The 19,535-nt window shown below is 36.6% G+C and overlaps 1 protein-coding gene across 5 annotated transcripts in view; it reads right to left on the reverse strand.

The window, feature by feature from the left end:
- Positions 1–1,304: 1,304 nt before the first annotated feature.
- The window catches only part of LOC103448735 (uncharacterized), a 35,272-nt gene continuing 17,041 nt past the window's right edge, over positions 1,305–19,535 (reverse strand). Inside the window, exons 6-7 of one of the 5 annotated variants that reach the window (XM_070808786.1) lie at positions 12,211–12,430; positions 1,305–1,580 (exon numbers count right to left, since the gene is read on the reverse strand). In XM_070808786.1, the coding sequence (XP_070664887.1) occupies positions 1,577–1,580; positions 12,211–12,430 (224 nt within the window). In that variant the 3' untranslated portion in view covers positions 1,305–1,576. Of the gene's footprint in view, positions 1,581–11,087; positions 11,312–12,062; positions 12,431–19,535 lie in introns of those variants that run through there. The other 4 variants (XM_070808785.1, XM_070808787.1, XM_070808784.1 and 1 more) reach the window with 4 other exon arrangements.

Below are 19,535 nucleotides of genomic sequence, written 5' to 3' on the forward strand. Positions count from 1 at the left end.
GAAGGTACAATGAGTTCGAGGGAGAAATCTCGGGTTTTGGGGTTACGACTTTTTCAGAAATGCACCAAGTACAACACCAATAAATAAAACCCAGAGAGAGAAATGGAGGGTTTTCTGGAAAAAATCCAAAAGTTGGGCTCTTGGGTTTTGCAGATTGATGGCGGAGGTGAAAAATTGAGAGAGAACCGACATAACTTTTCGTGTCATTTCCCACAAAAGGCGCCAAATGTTGATGCACAAAACCGGAAGGGTCTTGGAACAATGTAAATCGACCATGAATCTGCAAGAGGTAAATAACACAAGATGTATCGTGGTTCACCCCAATGTTTGGGCTACGTCTACACTGATTATTGTATTTCTCTGAGATGTTGAAGAGGGAGAGAGGGAGAGAGGGAGAGAGAGCTTCCTTATGTGAGGATGAGCTTCTTTGAATATGAGAGGGGATGTCAGGCCTCCTTAATTGTGAGGGTGATGAGTCCTTTTATAGAATAAGGGCTCTTCACTTATTACATATTTGCCCCTTCCTTTATTACATAATTACATTTAAGTCCCCCGAGTATTTATACGAGGTCTAAATACGGAGGCCCTAAGTATGATATAAACAAAGTTCCTTTCCAGAAAGCCAAAATTGGATCTCCAATGCGTTGTATCATGTTCAACACAGAAAAATTAAATTGAATCAATAACATGTAGATCAATTAAAATAAAAAATCATAAAAAGAATGATTAAAACATAATACTCCGCTGATTGAAGAATAAACTCTTATTAGCGCAACGTCAAGAGCGTGCTGATAACGTGTTGTAAGCATAATTTAATGAACAATTATGAAGGCCATAGAGAGAGAAATGTGCGGCAATAGTAGAGAGAAAAGATAGATGTGTAATTGTGGGGTGTGTGTTATTCCATCCCATTGTGCCTTTATTTATAGTAGTAAGGAAGATTAATTTCTTACCCTTTAGAATTACAACATTTAATAGGTAATCTACTCCTAATAGGAATATAAGATACATTCTCATAACTACTAGGATTTACACAATCACATTCCTACTCTTTAGCAGCACATATCCAAAGATTCAGTCTTAATGTACCAGAGCAAATTAAGAATTTTCAACGGTTTACTATAAGGTGTAAATCGTATATGTGATTAATCAGTGGCGGAGTAAATCTACCATCCATTAAGCAAATTGGAATTTTCAACGGTTTATTATAAGGTGTAAATTGTATATGTGAGTAATTAGTGGTGGTGTAAATCTACCATCCATTAAGCAAATAAAATATACTAAGACATTTAAAAAAAAAAAAAAGAGACAACCCGTGGCAATTCACAGTTATTCATCCATTTCGGGAATTGAGAAGACTCATAGAGACATTTCAACCTCCTCCTGACCTCGTAATTCGCCATTTATCATTGAGTCACCTGCTCGTGGTTAGTAGGATCCGTTGATTCATTGGAGCAATTAGTAGTGATGCCAAATGCCAATTGTATTTAGGAGATATAATGGGTGGAATTTAAATTAAAAAGGAACAAAATTTTTGTATGATTCCCAGAAGTCTCTGTCTCTCCTCTCCATAACTTCATCTGTATTGAAATTGGAAAACCCTATTAAATATTTAGTTAGGAGAGATAATTTGAATTTGGACCGGCACAATATAATTTAGAACTCCGTCCGTTTACCACGCGGAGGGAGAGATCATAATCGAATAATATTATTATTAAATAATAATATCAAAAAATTGAATAATTAAATGATATATCATAATCTTGTTGCAGTCATATTTAGAATAGAAATGTAATTGTGTACATCCTATTATATATATGGAGATTTTTTAATATTAGGATATCCTATTAGAGTTGTAATTCTATTAGATAATGATTTAACATATCCTACTACTATAAATATAAATAAAGTCACAATAGGGTGATACAACATACACATAACAATTAAATTTCTCTCTTCTATCTTGCCGCGCCGGCCTCTCTCCATCTCTAGTCCTAAATACAGTTTAGTCAAATACGCCTACAACACGTTATCAGCACACTCTTACCAGAAGCTAAGGAACTGAAGGATCGTAAGAGAAGACTATCTTCTACAAAATTCAAAGGCTTTTATTTGTTTTCTGTCAATCAGGTACGCTTAAAATAAAGTAAGATATTTGAAACGTCCACGACCCATGAAAACATTCCCCATGATGCATGAACCCCATATATTTATATTTTCCTTCCTATATATATATATATATTGTATATGATTCATATATTTGTCAATATATATAAGTTTCATGTCCTACGCAATTATTTTGCTATGTGGAATTTGTGAGTCAAAGCATATAAATAAATTAGAAGCAATTTAGGGTTTTTTCAAACCATAGAGATGTCGGAAAAAAAAATTCAGGGAAATATACGGCACGGCTCGCCGCCACACCGTCGTGGCACCACCACTTACCACTGCAGCTAGCTTGTAGCCCAGCTGCGTGGAGCAAACAAGAAGCGACATAGTTTGCCTCTTTGGACCATACGGCAGCAGCCCTTTGTGCTTTGTTGCTTACGCCAGACAACCTAGGCCCTAGGCCTGATAAGGTTCCATGGGCCTGAAGCCCCTAACCCAATTTGAGAAAGCCTTTAGCTTTCTTGGCCTTTGTCCCGTGTGTCCCTGGCCAAATTCCAACATCCCAGAGCTGCTAGGCTTTTCTTGACCCATGACTAGACCTGCCCGCAGCAGCCTATTGCTTGCTGGGCTTGCCCCAACCTTCATCCCACTCACCCCCAGCTTTTGCTGCTAGGCTTGACCTGTCCCGACCCAAAAACCCGAAACCCAGCCTTGGGCTAGGCTTGCCCCGTGCCTGGTTTTTAGGCCTAAACAAGCAGCTTTTGCTGCTGGGCTCACCTAGACCACACGGCTCAGAGGCCTGCAGCCATCATTGTGGCCCAATGGCTTGCAGCCAAGTTGCAGGGCTTGTCCACGTTTAGATACCAGCCCACATTTGGCTGGGCCGCATTATTTTTTCAACCCAATGCTAATTTTTGGCTTCCCCACTTTATAAATCATGCCCAAATATATATTTTTTGGGTAATTTGGTTTACGCTAATTAATTCTAATTTAATTATCACTTGGTTTATCACCAATTGAAGCTAATATGACCCGTCTATCATTATTTTGCTTCCATAATTGACCATATTTGGTCCCGATCTATTGATTAATTAAAAGTGACTTGTATTCCATTAATCTGATAATTAATCCAAAATTATTGACTTGAAGATAACTTTTGGACATTAGTGATTCAATAATTTATTTTTATACTTTGAACCGTTGACATCATTTCGTAGTCCTGAAACTCTCACACTTGAGTTCCTGAAACAACTAAAATCCATTACACTTCAATCAGTATATTGCATTCTATGTTATTGTAGGAACCTCTCCTTTATGAATTAATCGTTTATAAAACTAAATTGACCTGTAGTTTCATATTTAGTGCCTTTGAAACCCGAAGTTTTCATTCAAAACTGACCACATGAAACCTGCACCTTTCATGTTTAAATTAAACCAATACATGTCTATAAAACCTGAATGTTCTACGATGTATGTGTATGGATTACCATATGACTAACTATGTTTTGTTGTACCATCCGTTTTAGGGACATGTCAAACTTGAACAAGCTCGATTTCACCGCTCTGGAAGTATCTGGAAGAAAATACATGAAGTGGGTTCAAGACGTAAAGCTCCATCTTATTGCAAAGAGTATTAGAGCCACCATCGAGGCAGCTACCGACGCTAGCCCTATCGACTAAGCTCAGAAAGCTACTACAATGATCTTCATTCGAAGACACATCCATGATGCATTCTAGATCGAGTACCTCGTTGAGGAGGACCTACGCACATTCTGGCTTGCTCTGGCCGACCGTTTCGATCACCAGAAAGACATTTACTTGCCTGAGTAAGACACGATTGACGACATCTATGCTTCAAGACTTTAGGTCCGTGAATGAATACAACTCTGAAGTTTGTAGAATTTGATCATTGTTTAAGTTCTATAAAGTGGACTTAAGAGATGCAAATTTCTTGGAGAATACCTATTCGACATTCCATGCCATCAATATTGTCCTGCAACAACAATATAAGGCACACAAGTTCACCAAATATTCCGATTTGATCTCTGTTTTACTTCTAGCTAAAAAATCATCAAGCTCAACCCACTAGCTCGAATGTTACGCCTGAAGTGCATGCGACCAATTCTAACAACCACAAATGACGAAAGAATCGTCGTGGCCATGGTAATGGGCTGCAAGCCCACCCACGGGCCCAAGGTCAACAGAGCCAAGGCCCACCCAAGAGAGAATTTGACCCACACGCGCAAACCCCTTGCCCTTAAGATCCCAAACTTCAAGAATAAGGGAAAAGCTATCGTTCAATCGGCTTCTACTGAAATGAATATGTGTTACCGCTGTGGATTAAAGGATCATTGGTCACGCGTATGTAGAACTACCCCTCGAGGGCATTACTAAGTATCATTCCCGTCGTGAGTCTAACTTTACCTATATGGAGCATCTCGAAGATGTTACTACATCCATGGAGATATCAGATTTTCAGGATGCATAAGCTTCTATGGACGAATAAGTTTTATTCTTCTAAACATGTTTTTATGGTGTTTTTACCCCTAGTGGCCGAACCCACTAGGAATGGCTGGACCTAGACCTGGCATTTTCAACCCGACCAATTAACCCAACCCGATTCAACCCGTTAAAATTAGTATTTGGGTGAGTGCTAAACGGATCAGATGGTTAACGAGTCAACCCGTTAATCACCTATTAAATAACGGGTCATTTTGGTTGAACCCGCGAAACTTGTTAACCACCCGTTAACACCCGTTAGTGGCACCCTAATTGCCATCGTTATTTCTGCAAGCATATCGTTTGCAAAACCTTGGTCAAGTGTCTGATCATCAAGACCTTGTTTTAGCTTGTCGAAAACTTGGAGCTGAGATTGTGAGGCCTCAATTTCCAATTTCTGCATTTCATTTTGTAACTTATTCACCTGATTAGATATCCCCAATAAGACGTGGGTGTTTGCAATAGACAGAGTAGCCAAAGACCTTCTGATATCCCTGGTAACGTCTTGTACCTCCTTGACAATGTGTCGGCACTTGACAAGCAAGTAGAAACACGCTCGGTTTTTATACTTGTCAACTAGTTTGTTTGCCCTTTTAACATCTGTTTCGAGGGACTCCAAAGCAAGCCTGGCAACTTGAGAATCATTCAATTCTTGATGTTGTAGTTCAATGCCCGGGTAAGGAAAAATCCCACCAACATAGACAATGGTTTGATCACTGGAGAGAGATTGGTTAGCGGTGATGGAGTCGATTGCAAGGGAGACTTGGGTTTTGAGGTAACAGAAGAAAACAACTGAAAGCACCAATCTTTTTTTGGTTTGGATGAAAAGTTAAAAAAAATAATAACAAAAAAATTGTTAATGGGTGAAACGGGTGACTTATTAGATTAACGAGTTGGGTTCAGATGACCCGTTAAATTAACGGATCGGGTCAAACCCGACCCATTTACAGGTCTAGCTGAACCCCCTTTAATTTTTAGGTTTATGGTTTAATTTTTGGACAATTTTTCTAAGTATTTGGAATAATTTGTTTGGCTTTTTGGTTTGTTTTGAATTATGGATAATTATTTTATGGATATTATTTCTCGAATTGATTAATTGAATGAATGGAATTATATTTATGCATGTGACCAATTCAATCAACTTATTTCTAAATATGTCTAGTAGAAAGTTAGTTGTTTGGCTGATAGTGCGATTACGCACACCATAGTACGTGAGCGACACTATTTTACTAACTTCGTACCTAAGAAAGCACATTTGACAACCCTCTCAGGCTCATCCAATCTGATTGAAGGATATAGAAAGACCCGTATCATGTAGTATAATGGTATCGTGTTAACCATTAAAAAGGCCATCTATTCTCCATGTTTCGGAAGAACGTTGCTAAATTTTAGAGACATTCAAGATAATCAATATCATATTAAAACCACTGAAGAGAATGGTTCTGAATTTCTTTGTATCATTTCTTACGAGTATGGCCAGAAGCATATTCACGAAAAGTTAGAACGTCTCCTGAGTGGGTTGTACATCACAACCTTTTGCGGCATAGAAGCCCACCATGTGGCCGGCCATGTGCTTGAGTTCCAGAGCACTTTGCTGCTTTGGCATAACCGTATGTGACATCCCAGAAGTGACATGATGCATCGTATCCTCAAATCATCACATAGACATCATTTACCTTCCTATATTGGATTCCCGCCATGCAAAACTTGTTCTTTGAGGAAGTTGATTACTCAATCCTCAATTACAAAGATTATTCATAACCTTTCTAAGTTTCGTCAGAGGATTCAAGGGGATATTTGTGGACATATCCAACCAACATGCAGACCATTTAGATACTTTATGGTGTTGGTTGATGCATCGATACGTTGGTCACATGTCTGCTTATTGTCTACATGCAACGCTACATTTGCAAAACTCCTAGCACAAATTATTAAGCTTAGGGCTCACCACCCTGCTAATCCGATGAAGTCGATTAGACTGGATAACGCTGGAAAGTTTACGTTACAAACTTTTGACAACTATTGCATGTTAGTTAGGATTGAAGTCGAACATCATGTACCCCATGTTCACACCCAGAACGGCTTGACAAAAGTTTTCATAAAGCGCATTCAATTGATAGCTCGGACTTTGGTTATGTGAACCAAAATGCCGATATCTGCCTGGGGCTATGCAATATTGCACATAGCTATGTTGGTCTGCCTAAGGCCCACCGTTACCCAACCTTATTTACTATTACAGTTGGTTATTGGATACGAGCTTGACGCCTCGTATTTACGTATGTTTGGATGTGTAGTTTATGTGTCAATAACGCCGCCACTACATACCAAAATGGGTCCTTAAAGAAATATGGGAATCTATGTTAGTTATGATTCGCCATCAATTATTCGCTATTTAGAGCCCTTGACAATAGATCTCTTTACCACAAGTTCTGTGGATTGTCACTTTGAAGAGATAGTCTTCATGTCGTTAGAGGGAGATAAGCATGTTAACATTCCTAGAGAATGCCACGAATTGTCGTGGTATGCTCCCACACTGCCCAATGTAAAACTGAAGTGCAATGAATTATAGATCTTCAGAGTATTGCTCAAAGCATACCAGATGCTTTTACTGATCTAGCTAAGCCCATCCCATGTCTTGGTATTTTCTTTCCTAAACCCTAAACCTTTCACCCCCATTTCGTTTCCCTCACTACTCCTCCCTTGAAACCCAAACATAACACTGCTTGCCTGAGCTCAAGCTTGAGCATCAATGTCTGGTAAGATCAATGCTTCAAATTTCTTCGTATTCATTCTGCATTCTTCTTCATTGTTATTCTCTTACTTGTTATTGTCTTTTCTTTTGCTGGATCTTCGTTTTTCTTTTCTTTTATTCATCATTGTTTCTAAAAAAAATTGGCATTTGGTTTTTGCAGCATTTAATTTCTAATGATGTTTACTTGTACTGAATTTGTTGTTATGTTGTTATATATTTATTTTTTCAATTCTGTAGACGATGATGATCAAAGCTGCACCTCAATGGTTGGTTTTGGTCAAGATAAAAAGATGAAGAATTGTTGTATAAGTGAGACTTTACTTTTGTGTTTTTACTAAATGATTCTTCTTTTCATTTGCTATTAATTAATACTCTGTTTTATTGTGTTACATTAGATTCCGCTGTGTACACCAAATTTAGAATTGATGTTTACGCGACAATGTCTGGTGCCAAAAATGTCATGGAGAAATTATTTTGTGAATTAGCCACTTATCTTGAAAGTCAAAATGATCATGTTTCTGTAAGAGACCCTTGCTATAAATACTTCCGGCAATCTAATAAGATATGGGAATGCCAAGAAGGGTCAAATTGGATAAGAGCTAGAAGATGAGAAATATGAAACCAATAGGTGGGAGCAGAGATACGGTCACAGTGCCGCATTTATTTGTGGTTATGAAAATAAGTTAGGTTGTTTTAAATGTTCGTGTGACTTCTTTCTAATAATCATTTCAACGGCTCATGATGTTTTAGGTTCCAAAAATCCACATTGATATCGTGTCCCTTTAGATATCTCCAGGAGTATACTAATGATCAAATTCTTAAAGGTGTGATAGAAGAAGAAGCTTTGAAAGCACCAATCAAAGATCATCCACCTTATTTTGTGCTCAGATCATCACGTAAGGTGGTGGATGAGTTCATGTCCCAGAAATCTACTCTTTTTGGAAGGTACTTTTCTTTTGCGTTAATTAACCCTTTGATTTATATGTTAAGTTATCAAAATTTGTGTGTTAATAAGATAATAATGTTTTATGTATGAAATTCATATTATTTACCTTTTACAGCTTTTTATTATTAATTTTGCAGCATCTGTTTTGGAGTTTCGTTTTGCTTAAGTTGTGTAGCTTGCTGTTGTTATTCTTTTCGGTTGATGAATGAATATCATTTTTTTTTAAAACCAAAATCCGTGATGGTTGAAGATTTTTTGTGTTTGTTTCTTTCAAATGAATGAAGTAACTGTTAAAAATGGAAGGACTCAATGCCTTGACTTTGTAAAGCGGCAATTATTTTTTTAATTTGTTGTTGGATTTGTAAAGATTGTAATAGATGGGTTGAAGTTCTCTAAATATATCTAAAAGATGGAAAATGTATTGAATTTTTGTTCTGTCGTGTATTGTTTAGACATTTAAGCTTCACTAGTGAGAGCAAAATAACTCTGAAGTAGCTATACATGCGTACTGTTGAAGTTGTTATATATGGTTAGATAAGATTATATGTATTCTGTGTGTTTTTTCAAAAATCAACTGTAGAAGCGAAATAAGGGAGGGTTTATTTCTTTGTATTTGGCAATGTGGACAATTGTTCTTATAGAATGTTATTAATTTTACGATTGATGTGTAATTTTGTAAATGCACATTAATTTGTGGTTAGATTTGGAAGGATTGTAGATGGTGTTCTGAAGTCCAGTAAAGGGAAGGGATGTAGGAGGTAAAGTGTATATTTTCTTTCTAAAGAAAGATGGAACAATAAACGTTAAAGGGTAAATTTTACCACCTCAGGTTTAAGGTCGATTTCAATTCCTTACAACATATTTTAAATATTTCATTTTCATACCTTAAGTACTATTTTATTTTAATATAATACCTCTGTTACTTTTTCCATCCATTGGTCCATTAAAAGCTGACGTGGCTACCAAATTTGTGTCATGTGGCAAAAAAAATAAAATTTTATGCATTTCAAATATTATAATAATTTATATATATTAAAAAGAAAAAAACCCATAAACCATCCCCGCAACCTTTTTTTTAATTAAAAAATTATTGTTTTTGACACGTGTCAGCTCTTAACGAATCAATTGATGGAAAATGTAACAGATGTATTATATTGAAAAATAGTACTTTAGGTATAAAAGTGAAATGTTTTAAAGATATAAGGAATTGAAATCGATCCCAAACTTGTGATGGTAACGTGTAATTTACCCAAAGTAAAAAAAACAGGTTTATTATCTTTGGCACTTTTGTTTGCAGACATCGAATTAGTTTTAGGGGTGGACTTTTGCATCGTGAAGATATTTTCGATGGCATATCTATGGAACTAGCTAAGGCTGTGGTTGGAGCAATCATTATTAATGTACACACAAAGGGTGAACTCCACGGTAAGTATTTTAGTAAACCTTTTTATCTTTTTTAATGTTCTTGTATTATTTTACCAACTTATATAATTTTGTTGCGACCGTGAGTTAGGGGAATCTGTATGGGTGGTCATACCCTTGTCTTCGATTGCGACGTCACCAAAGTGTATACCTCTTTTTGCGGTCTGTCTGCTCTTATTGTTTTTGTTCCCATTCTCGCATGTTGAGGGATAGGCCATGAGTCTATACAGTCCTTTTTGGGTTCTCCAAATGTGGTGCTTTTTCATAGGTTGGATCTATTCGGGGTTTTGGAATGCATATGGTCACCTTTGAAGTTGGAGTTTCTGATGCACATATCTGAATTATTCATGACAAGATCTTAAAGAAGGCAAAGGGTTGGGGCAAGCTAGGTTTGCCTGAAGTGATGATTGGCAATATGGCTATGCAAGGTTGAAGTCCTAGACTGAATCCCAAGGATATCGGGTCGATTTTAGAACTTTGTTTGTTAGAGAGATTGAGAGAGTGGGAAAAAATGGGCTGATTAGTCTTTTTGTTCGGACATCAAGAATATCCTTAAAATATTCTAAAATATTCCTGATGTCCGAACAAAAAGACTAACTAGCCCATTTTTTTTCAACTCTCTCAATCTCTCTCTAAGATAAAGTTCAAAAATCAACCTGATATCCTTGGGATTCAATCTAGGACTGCAAACGTGCACAACCATATTGCCAATTATCACTTCAGGCAAACCCAGCTTGCCCCAACCCTTTGACTTCTTTAAGGTCTTGTTATGAATAATTCAGATATGTGCATTAGAAACTCCAACTTCAATGGTGACCAAATGCATTCCAAAACCCCGAATTGATCACAACCTATGAAAAAGCAACACATTTGGAGAACTAAGAGAACCCAAAAAAGACTCTACAAACTCGTGGCCTATCCCTCCACATGCGACAATGGGAACAAAAACAAGAAGAGCAGACAGACCGCCAAGAGAGGTATACAACTCCAAATACACTCTAGTGATGTTGCAATCGAAGACAAGGGTACGACCACCCCTACCTATTCCCCTAATTGACGGTTGCAACAAAATTATATAAGTTGGTAAAATAATCCAAGAACATTAAAAAAAAATTAAAAGATAAAGAGGTTTACTAAAAAACTTACCGTGGACTTCACCTCCGTGTGTACATCAATAACAGCAGCTCTGACCACAACCTTGGCTAGTTCCACAGATACGTCGTCGAAAATATTATCACGCTGCAAAAACCCACCCCTAAAACTAATTCTATGACTGTAAACAAAAGTGTCAAAGATAATAAACCTTTCTTTTTAACTTTTACTGTTGTTTCTTTCTTTAGAAAGAAAGAACCACAACTTACATATAATTTTATTGTATAAAAACATTATAAAACAACTTCAATAGTACGCATGTACATCAATTTCAAGAAAAGTTTGACTATTCTCCTCTCACCGGTGAAGCCTAAATGTCTAAAGGGCTTTAGCATACAAACCATAAGCAGTGCAAAAAACAAATTCAATACACTTTCCCTCCTACATCCCTTTACTGGACTTTCAGAACACCATCTACAATCCTTCCAAATCTAACCACAAATTAACGTGCATATACAAAATTACACATCAATCGTTAAATCAAATAACATTCTATAAGAACAGCTCTCCACCTTGCCAAATACAAAGAAATAAACCCTTATTTTCGTTTTACAATTAATCTTTTGAAAGAAAGAAAAAACACACAAAAACAAAAACATAAACATAAACTTCAAAATATATACAAAATACATATAACCTTATCTAACCATATAAAACCATTATAAAACAACTTCAATAGTACGCATGTCCAGCTACTTCAAAAATATTTTGACTATTTTGCTCTCACCAGTGAAGCCTAAAGAACACTCGACAGAACATAAATTCAATACATTTTCCATCTTTTAGATACCTTTACAGAACTTCAGCCCATCTAATATAATCTTTCCAAATCCATCAACAAACTAAAAAGCATATGCAAAATTAAGCTTCAATCCTACTATCAAATTATCTTCTAAAAAAACAACTCTCTTTACCAAAGTCAAGGCATTGAGTACTTTCATCTTTAAAAGTTACTTCATTCATTTGAAAGAAACAACAACAACAACAACAAAGCCTTTTCCCACTAAGTGGGGTCGGCTATAATTCATTTGAAAGAAACAAACACAAAAAATCTTCAACCATCACAGATTTTGGTTCGGAAAAAACGATATTCAAGCATACCAACCAAAAAGACAAAAGAGAATAACAATAGCAAGCTACACAACTTAAGGAAAATGAAACTCCAAAACATAGGCTGCAAAATTAACAATCAAAAAGCTATAAAAGGTAAATAATATGAAATTCATACATAAAGCTTTATGATCTTATTAACACAAAACAACACAAATTTTGATAACTTAACATATAAATCAAAGGGTTAATTAACGCAAAAAAAGCAAAAGAAAAATACCTTCTAAAAAGAATAGATTTTTGGGACATGAACTTATCCACCACCTTACGTGATGATCCGAGCACAAAATAAGGTGGATGATCTTTGATTGGTGCTTTCAAAGCTTTTTCTTCTGTCACACCTTTAAGAACTTGATCATTAATATACTCCCGCGAGATATCTAAGGGGGCACGATAGCAATATCGAGAGACAGATTTTTTGGAACCTGAAACAGCATGAGCTGTTGAAACGATTATCAGAAAGAAGGCAAACGAAAATCAAAAGACAAACCTTTAAAACAACTTAACTTATCTTAACTTATTTTCATAACCACAAATAAATGCGGCACTGTGACCGTATCTCTACTCCCACCTATTGGTTAGGTATTTTCATATCTTATAGGCTTTAGATTTCTTATCTTCTAGGTCTGATCCAATTTGACCTTTCTTAACATTCCCATATCTTATTAGATTGTCGGAAGCTGCTATAGCAGGATCCTTTACAGAAACAGGATCATTTTGACTTTCACAATAAGTGGCTAATTCACGAGATAATTTCTACATGACATTTTTGGCACTAGACATTGTCATGTAAACATCAATTCTAAATTTAGTGAATTTGGTGTATATAGCGGAATCTAACATAACAAAATGAAACAGATTACTAATTAATAGCAAATGAAAAGAAGAATCATTCAGTAAAAAAACAAAAACACAACAACAAAAAAAGTAAAGTCTCACTGATACAGTAAGTATTCATCTTTTTATCTTCACCAAAACCAACTGTTGATATCCTAGAGTCCGACACAAGGTAATACTTATTTTTGTATATATAAGCAACAACAGTGGTGCCACTTTGATCATCATCGTCCGAAAAATGACTTGATAATTGATATACATGTTATCCCCATGTGGGTTAGGCATCATCAATCCTGCATGAAACAAACTAAAAGACCTTTTGGTCTGTTTTAATAGAGCACATTTCTAGTAATGTCTGCTCAGGTTATTAAGTATGGGTCATGAATCTGACTACATATATACCATTACACTCTTAAAAGCAAGTTTGAATCGTTAATGAAACATATAAGGTTAATGGAGAAGCTAGCTGCAGCAAGTTGATGAAAGCACATATTTATGATTGAGTTACTGAATATCAGCAAATTACTAGTTACTAAATATCCATTTTCGGAAACAACACAAGGATAACAATATCTCCCCAAAACATCACAAGCAACAATTGATGCAACCAGAAACTGAAGACCAAGAGAACAACATATCTACTGCCTCTAATGGGCTTTTCTTCTAATTCTCTTTAAAAAGTAAATTCATTCTCAGAAGTACACAAGGATAGATGGTCTAGATGCCTATCAACTCCCAGAAACAGAAACACAGGACAATTTTATACCAATTTCCTCAAAGTATATACGTCCTAAATATTATTGTCAATGCAATGGTTAATAAGGTGTTATATTTGTGTGACAAAACAGCATTCCTGAATCTAAACATACATATACTCATATGAGCAAATTTGAATCGTTTATTAAAAAATATAAATTAACAGGGAAGCTAGCTATATTCAAGATTGACCTTGTCGAAAAATGACTAGATTCTTGATATATATGTTATCCCTATGTGGGGTAGGCACCATCAATCATGCACGAAACAAATTAAAAGACACTTTGGCCTTATTTTTTTTTTGTTTAGAGATTATATAGAGCACATATCTAGGAATGTCTGCGCAAGTTAATAAGTATGGGTCATGTCCGAAGGGAATCTAATTAGCAGCAAATATCCAAAGATTCAATCTTAACAGGTACCAAAGCAAATTAAGAATTTTCAAAAGTTTATAAGGTGTTAAGTTAGTGTGTCAGAACCGCATTCGTCCATCCTGAATCTGTCTATCCATATACCAGTCTTAACGGGTACCAAAGCAAATTAAGAATCTGCAATCAGAAACTGAAGACCAAGAGAACAGCTATATCTACTGCTTGTAATAGGCTTTTGTTCTAATTCCCTTTGGAAAGGTACAAAGTTACTAGTTACTTCATATCGTTCCCAATTGCCTCTTCCTTCTGGTTGCATCAATCGACAAATTACTAGTTTTTTTTTTTTTTTTTGGACAAACTACAAATTACTAGTTACTTCAATAAATTACACAGAATTTTTAAGCAACTAAATTCATTCCCAGAAGAACAGCACAAGGATAGTCTAGACACCTATCAATTCCCAGAAACAGAAATACAACAATTATGAGCAAATTTTTTTTGAGAATTTTACTCGATTTTATAACAATCTCCTCATAATATATACGTCTTAAATACTATTTTCAAATCAATTAAAAATACTCTGGCGATATCACATAGAATTTCATTCAATTACATAAACCAAAAGGTGAATAAACTCAATATAAAATAAGGAAAAGTTTCGACATCAGAAATTCTGGTACCAAAATGAAAAAATAAAAGAAATTCGTCAAAACACAAAAAGCATACGTACCAGCAGTTTCATCTTCTGCCTCAAAAAGCGATGATTGTTTAGTTGAATGCGGTGATTGGGATCTGTGTCTGTGTCAAATCGAGAAAGAGAATGTAAGAATTTTAGGGTTTGTTGTAGTGAACTTGTGGCGGTGGGAAACTGGGAATTGGGAGGTAGCGTGCCTAAACATTTATTCTTCGACCCCCAGTTTCTGGCACACAAGAAAAAAAAACAAAAAGCAAAATCATACATACATACCAGGTTCAGGTTTAGGTTTCTCCTCCTTGGAATCTTCTGCCTCTCCAAGCCGTGGTTGTTTGGTAGGTCGCGGATCCTCATCGTCCCCGTCCGGACGGGTATTGGGCACCGGCGCCATTGGATCTCTGTCTGTGAAATCGAGAAGAGATGCAGGAACCGAAATGGGAAATAATTGGGAGGCAGCGTTTTTTTTTTCTTTCTATTTCTTGCTCATCGACTTCCCACAACATCAACATTGTGAGGAAGCAGAAACTATGGATAACATAGAAATTTTGATTTTGCTGTGTGATTTCTTTAGGATAGATATGAATTATATAGAGGGAAAAAAAAGATTAGATTGTAGATAATTTCGTGTGGCATGCCCTCATTCGTTAAAAATCTGCTCGAAATCTATCCTCAAGGATTCTAAACAGATTGTGACACGTAGCATGATGAGATTGGTTAAAAATCTTATCAGAAATCTATCATCAACAATTTTAAAAAGCTAACGACATGTGGCGTAATGGTATTGGATAAAAATATTATCGAAATCTATTATAAAAAGTTATCGTTTCTGATAATGACACATGACGAAACGAGACCGATTAAAAATATTATCTGAAATTACAAATAAAATTATTTTTTATTATTTTATAATAAAAAATACAAATATTTTATTACATATTATTATGACTATTCAGTTTAGATGTAGATATATAAAATGTAATTACTGTTCATTAAAGAGAATTACTATTCATTGGAAGGGATTGAATAGGCAACTGTTCTGGGAGAGCATTCTACACTGGAAGTGCTCTTAAACACGCGAGATATTCGAAATTTTCTAGGGCATTCGCCAATTAAATGAACGGTTAGATTATGTGGATTAAAAGATCCAACGGCCAAAAATAAAGGATTTGTGACTTGTTCACCCGGTGTTGGCTTAGCCTCAAGGTTGTGTGCTAGATGTGCAAGGAGAAAAATTGGAATTCAAAATCCTTAGGCCATCTAAGGAATTTTTCCTATCTTTCTCCTCGCGTCTCTCCCTTTCTTCTTTCCCTCGTCTACTCTACCATCAGGTCCACCAAGGCTAACATGGACGTCGAGACCTTCTACAGCAGCATCATCACTGTCATCTTCATTGGGGAAGGCGAGACTGTTTGGGTTAAAACTTGAACTTTTGGCTAAAAAGGGGGTTAGCCCAAAAGGAGGTCCAAAATGAAGGAAGCCGAAGCCTAGAAGAAGGAAGAAGACATTTTCCCGACTAAGTGCAGATCCTTTAAGCCACTTGCTCACCTACCTAGAGGCCAAGTGGTATAGACTAGCCAGCTAATCAGCCCAAAAGTACTTTATAATGGCAGTACAAGTAAAAAGCTGATGAGTCACTACCCTTCAGCTGTATTCGGGTAAGATTAATGCTGCAGGCAGCCATGCCAAATCATCTATAAAAAGAGAAAGAGAAATCAGAGATAAGGACACTCAATCAAACAAACAACTACATAAACTCTGCTCAAGCCAGATTTGCATACGAAGCTGTAGTCAGCATCAAGCCTTCATCCCTTTCGGAATCAACCTTCACCAAAAAGCCTTTGTAAAAGCTCTACTACCCTATCTAAAACTTGTTCTAGTATCGATTCCCTCGTCCCCCAATCTCTCATTCTAGCACTCAAATCCTTTGTAAATCACAAAGGGAGGAAGTTGCAAGACAATTAGCCTTGCCCGACAAGGTGAAAACCTTGCCTAACCCTCTTTGTTTTGTCTTTTCATTCATAAATCTAGTAATATGATGTATACTTCCATCTGCATCCAAGTTATTTCTAGCAAGTTTGTGATTAAAATACTTATAAGTTCTAACCCTTCGGGCATACAAGATTGATTAATTAAAAATCATTGGTCTCAAGGTAGAAAAAAGAACTTTATGTGGACTTAACTCATCCGCGACATTCCTTGATAACAAGAAGTTCGAAGTTACTTGGGGTGCAAGTAATCAGCCTATTTCTCAATTTTACTTCTGTTATATTATGATTGTCATAGAACGTTTGAGTATAGAATTAACTCTGATGGGAAGCCTCAAGGTCTATACCTAAAGCCTTACAAAGGCACCCATCTAGGTTCGTTCTGCTTTCCGGGCTCGGACGATTAAAGGGTAACGGTTGTAAAACTTCTGCAACAATGAAACAACCACTATATGTTCGAGTACTTGGTTAGTTTTGATGTGAAGCCTCAAGGCCTACACCTAATACCCTACAAAGGCACATTTCATAGCTAACTCGGTCTCTCAGGCATATACAATCAAAACTAAACATCTGTTTTACATCTATCATGCTAAAGATGACAGTGGCATGCCTGAACACCTAAAGTTAGTTTTGATTGGAAGCCTCAAGGCATACACCTAAGGCCCCACAAAGGCACCTTTCAGAATTAACTTTGTCCTTCTCTTACAGCCCGCCAATAAGCAGAAGCTCGACAAACAATATCAACCAGCGCCAACCTCTCGGGGAGCTGTGTGCTCGTCGGCCAGGAAACGTCCCCATCGGAAATTCCTCAAGACCAACAGAGACCATAGTGGGCATCGACCCATGTGCCGAATTTTGCCTGCTGACGTGGAGGTAGCTGTCAGAATTGTCAAGAATAGGAAACCCAATGATGCCGATTCCACTCTAGTGACCACTGCTCCACCCAAGTTTTATGTTGCAACCCTGCCTCTGATTCCTCGCTCAACTGTGATGCCATTTATCACGATACAGGCTGCTATTTCGAAGAACATGGTGCAAAGTCTTTTAGTGTCGACTTTCCAGATCGGGTATTCGATTAACAGTGACACCATCGATGCCATCTATGATATGGTAAATTGTGGATGGTGTATAGACCAATTGAATAGTTGGTATGCAATGTCATTTGGTTTGATTACTGTTTGAAATTCTAGGATAGGGGGAATGTGGAGAGAGAGAGAGAGAGAGAAAGAAAGAAAGAAAGAGAGAAAGAGAGAAAGAGAGAAAGAGAGATAGAGCGTGGTGGGAGAAAAGAGAAAGACAGTGGGCGAGGGATTTAGGTTTTTGTACAGACAAAAAAATGGCTTCCGTCGATGACGGGGTTGAGAGCACAGAGAGAGAGAGAGGAAATGGGGCTAGAGATTGAATTATGGTGGGGTTTCTATGATAAGTGATGAGATTCGAGGCAATATGGATGGAACACGTGGTCAGATTTGGGAAGCCGACGACGGAGTAGGTGAGGGAGGGAAGAGGGAGAGAGACATGAGGAGAGAGATAGGGTTTATTAATAAATTTTAATTGTTAAATAAAAAATTAATACAGTTGGTGAAGAGTGGATTTTGCAGCTGCCATGTCATCATTTAATAGCGAAATTGACAAAATATTTAACGGAGATTTGACATTGTAACGAATTCATAAGTTGAGGTATGACATTGCAATGTTTAAAATATGATGTATGAGATTGTGGTTTGACCCATAATTAAGGTAGTTTTGTATAATTTACACTAAATTTAATCTATACTAAAACTGAAAACAAGTTGAAACACTGTTCATAAACACAGTGTTCTTCCTGTTGTACACCTACTTAGTTTCTTTTAATTTAATTTTGCCACTGTCTGAGAAATAGAGGTTTTGGTTCTGTTATTTCATCGCATCTCAATTTTTGGTTTATTCCGTCGCATCCCTTTCAACCCCAACGAACGATCGATTGAATTTTATTGAAGCAGCAAGTCGAAGGGAAGTCGCAGGTTCAACGCCGGCTTCCTCTTCACCGTGACCATTAATTCAAAGGAAAACTAACGAAAAGTCCAAAAAAACTTCTCTTTTAATGAAAAGCCATTTTTAAATGTATAGTGAATAGTGCCAGTTAAAGGTAAAAATGTGGTTTTTCGTTAAAAGTGAACAATACCAGGAGTGTTTTATTAAAACTCCTTAATTCAATCTAGCCGTCTCCCCTTTCCCCTCCACTTTCACCACAACATCTTGGGTAAGCTTTGAAATCTTTATAGATGAATAGCTCTAAAGATGTCTGTTGTTGTGTTGTTACAAAATTTAGCCCTTTGGGGTTTCCTCTGTTTCTCTTTCTATTGGTCTAATTTGGGGTGAAATTGTTGAATTTTTGTTGAATTAGAATGTGAGTTTAATTGTAATAATTTGATACACAATGACTGGAAACAATTTTTTTTTTAATTTTTTTTTAGTTTTTTTTATGGTTGTCACTTTGGGGTTTTAGGGTGCGTTTGTTTGCACTCACTAGCATTCAGTAGATTAGATTGGACTAAGTGGTAGTCTAGTCCTGTGTTTGATACAAACCGGGACAAGCTTTAATAAGACTCGTCCCGACTAAATAGGACTAAGCACTTGGCTAAAGGGTCTTAGCGAGACCCCCCAAAATCAGCCGGACTGCTAAGCCAACTCCTCCCTGCTTCGTCCCTCCTCGTTTTGCCCCTCCCATTTACTTATCCCTTGCAAGATTCGGAACCTAGGTCCCATATATAAACTATGCCCTGCTTCACCCCTTTCATCTACCATTTCCAAATCCAAATCCCGCAAAATTCGAAGCAAAATAGGCAAAAAATTCTGCAATATTACCACTTTCAAAACCAAATTAAAATCCAAAATTGTAAACAAAAAAGCCATTTTTTTT

Source organism: Malus domestica, chromosome 11, assembly GCF_042453785.1.
Source record: "Malus domestica chromosome 11, GDT2T_hap1".
In the NCBI taxonomy this organism is placed as follows: Eukaryota; Viridiplantae; Streptophyta; class Magnoliopsida; order Rosales; family Rosaceae; genus Malus; species Malus domestica.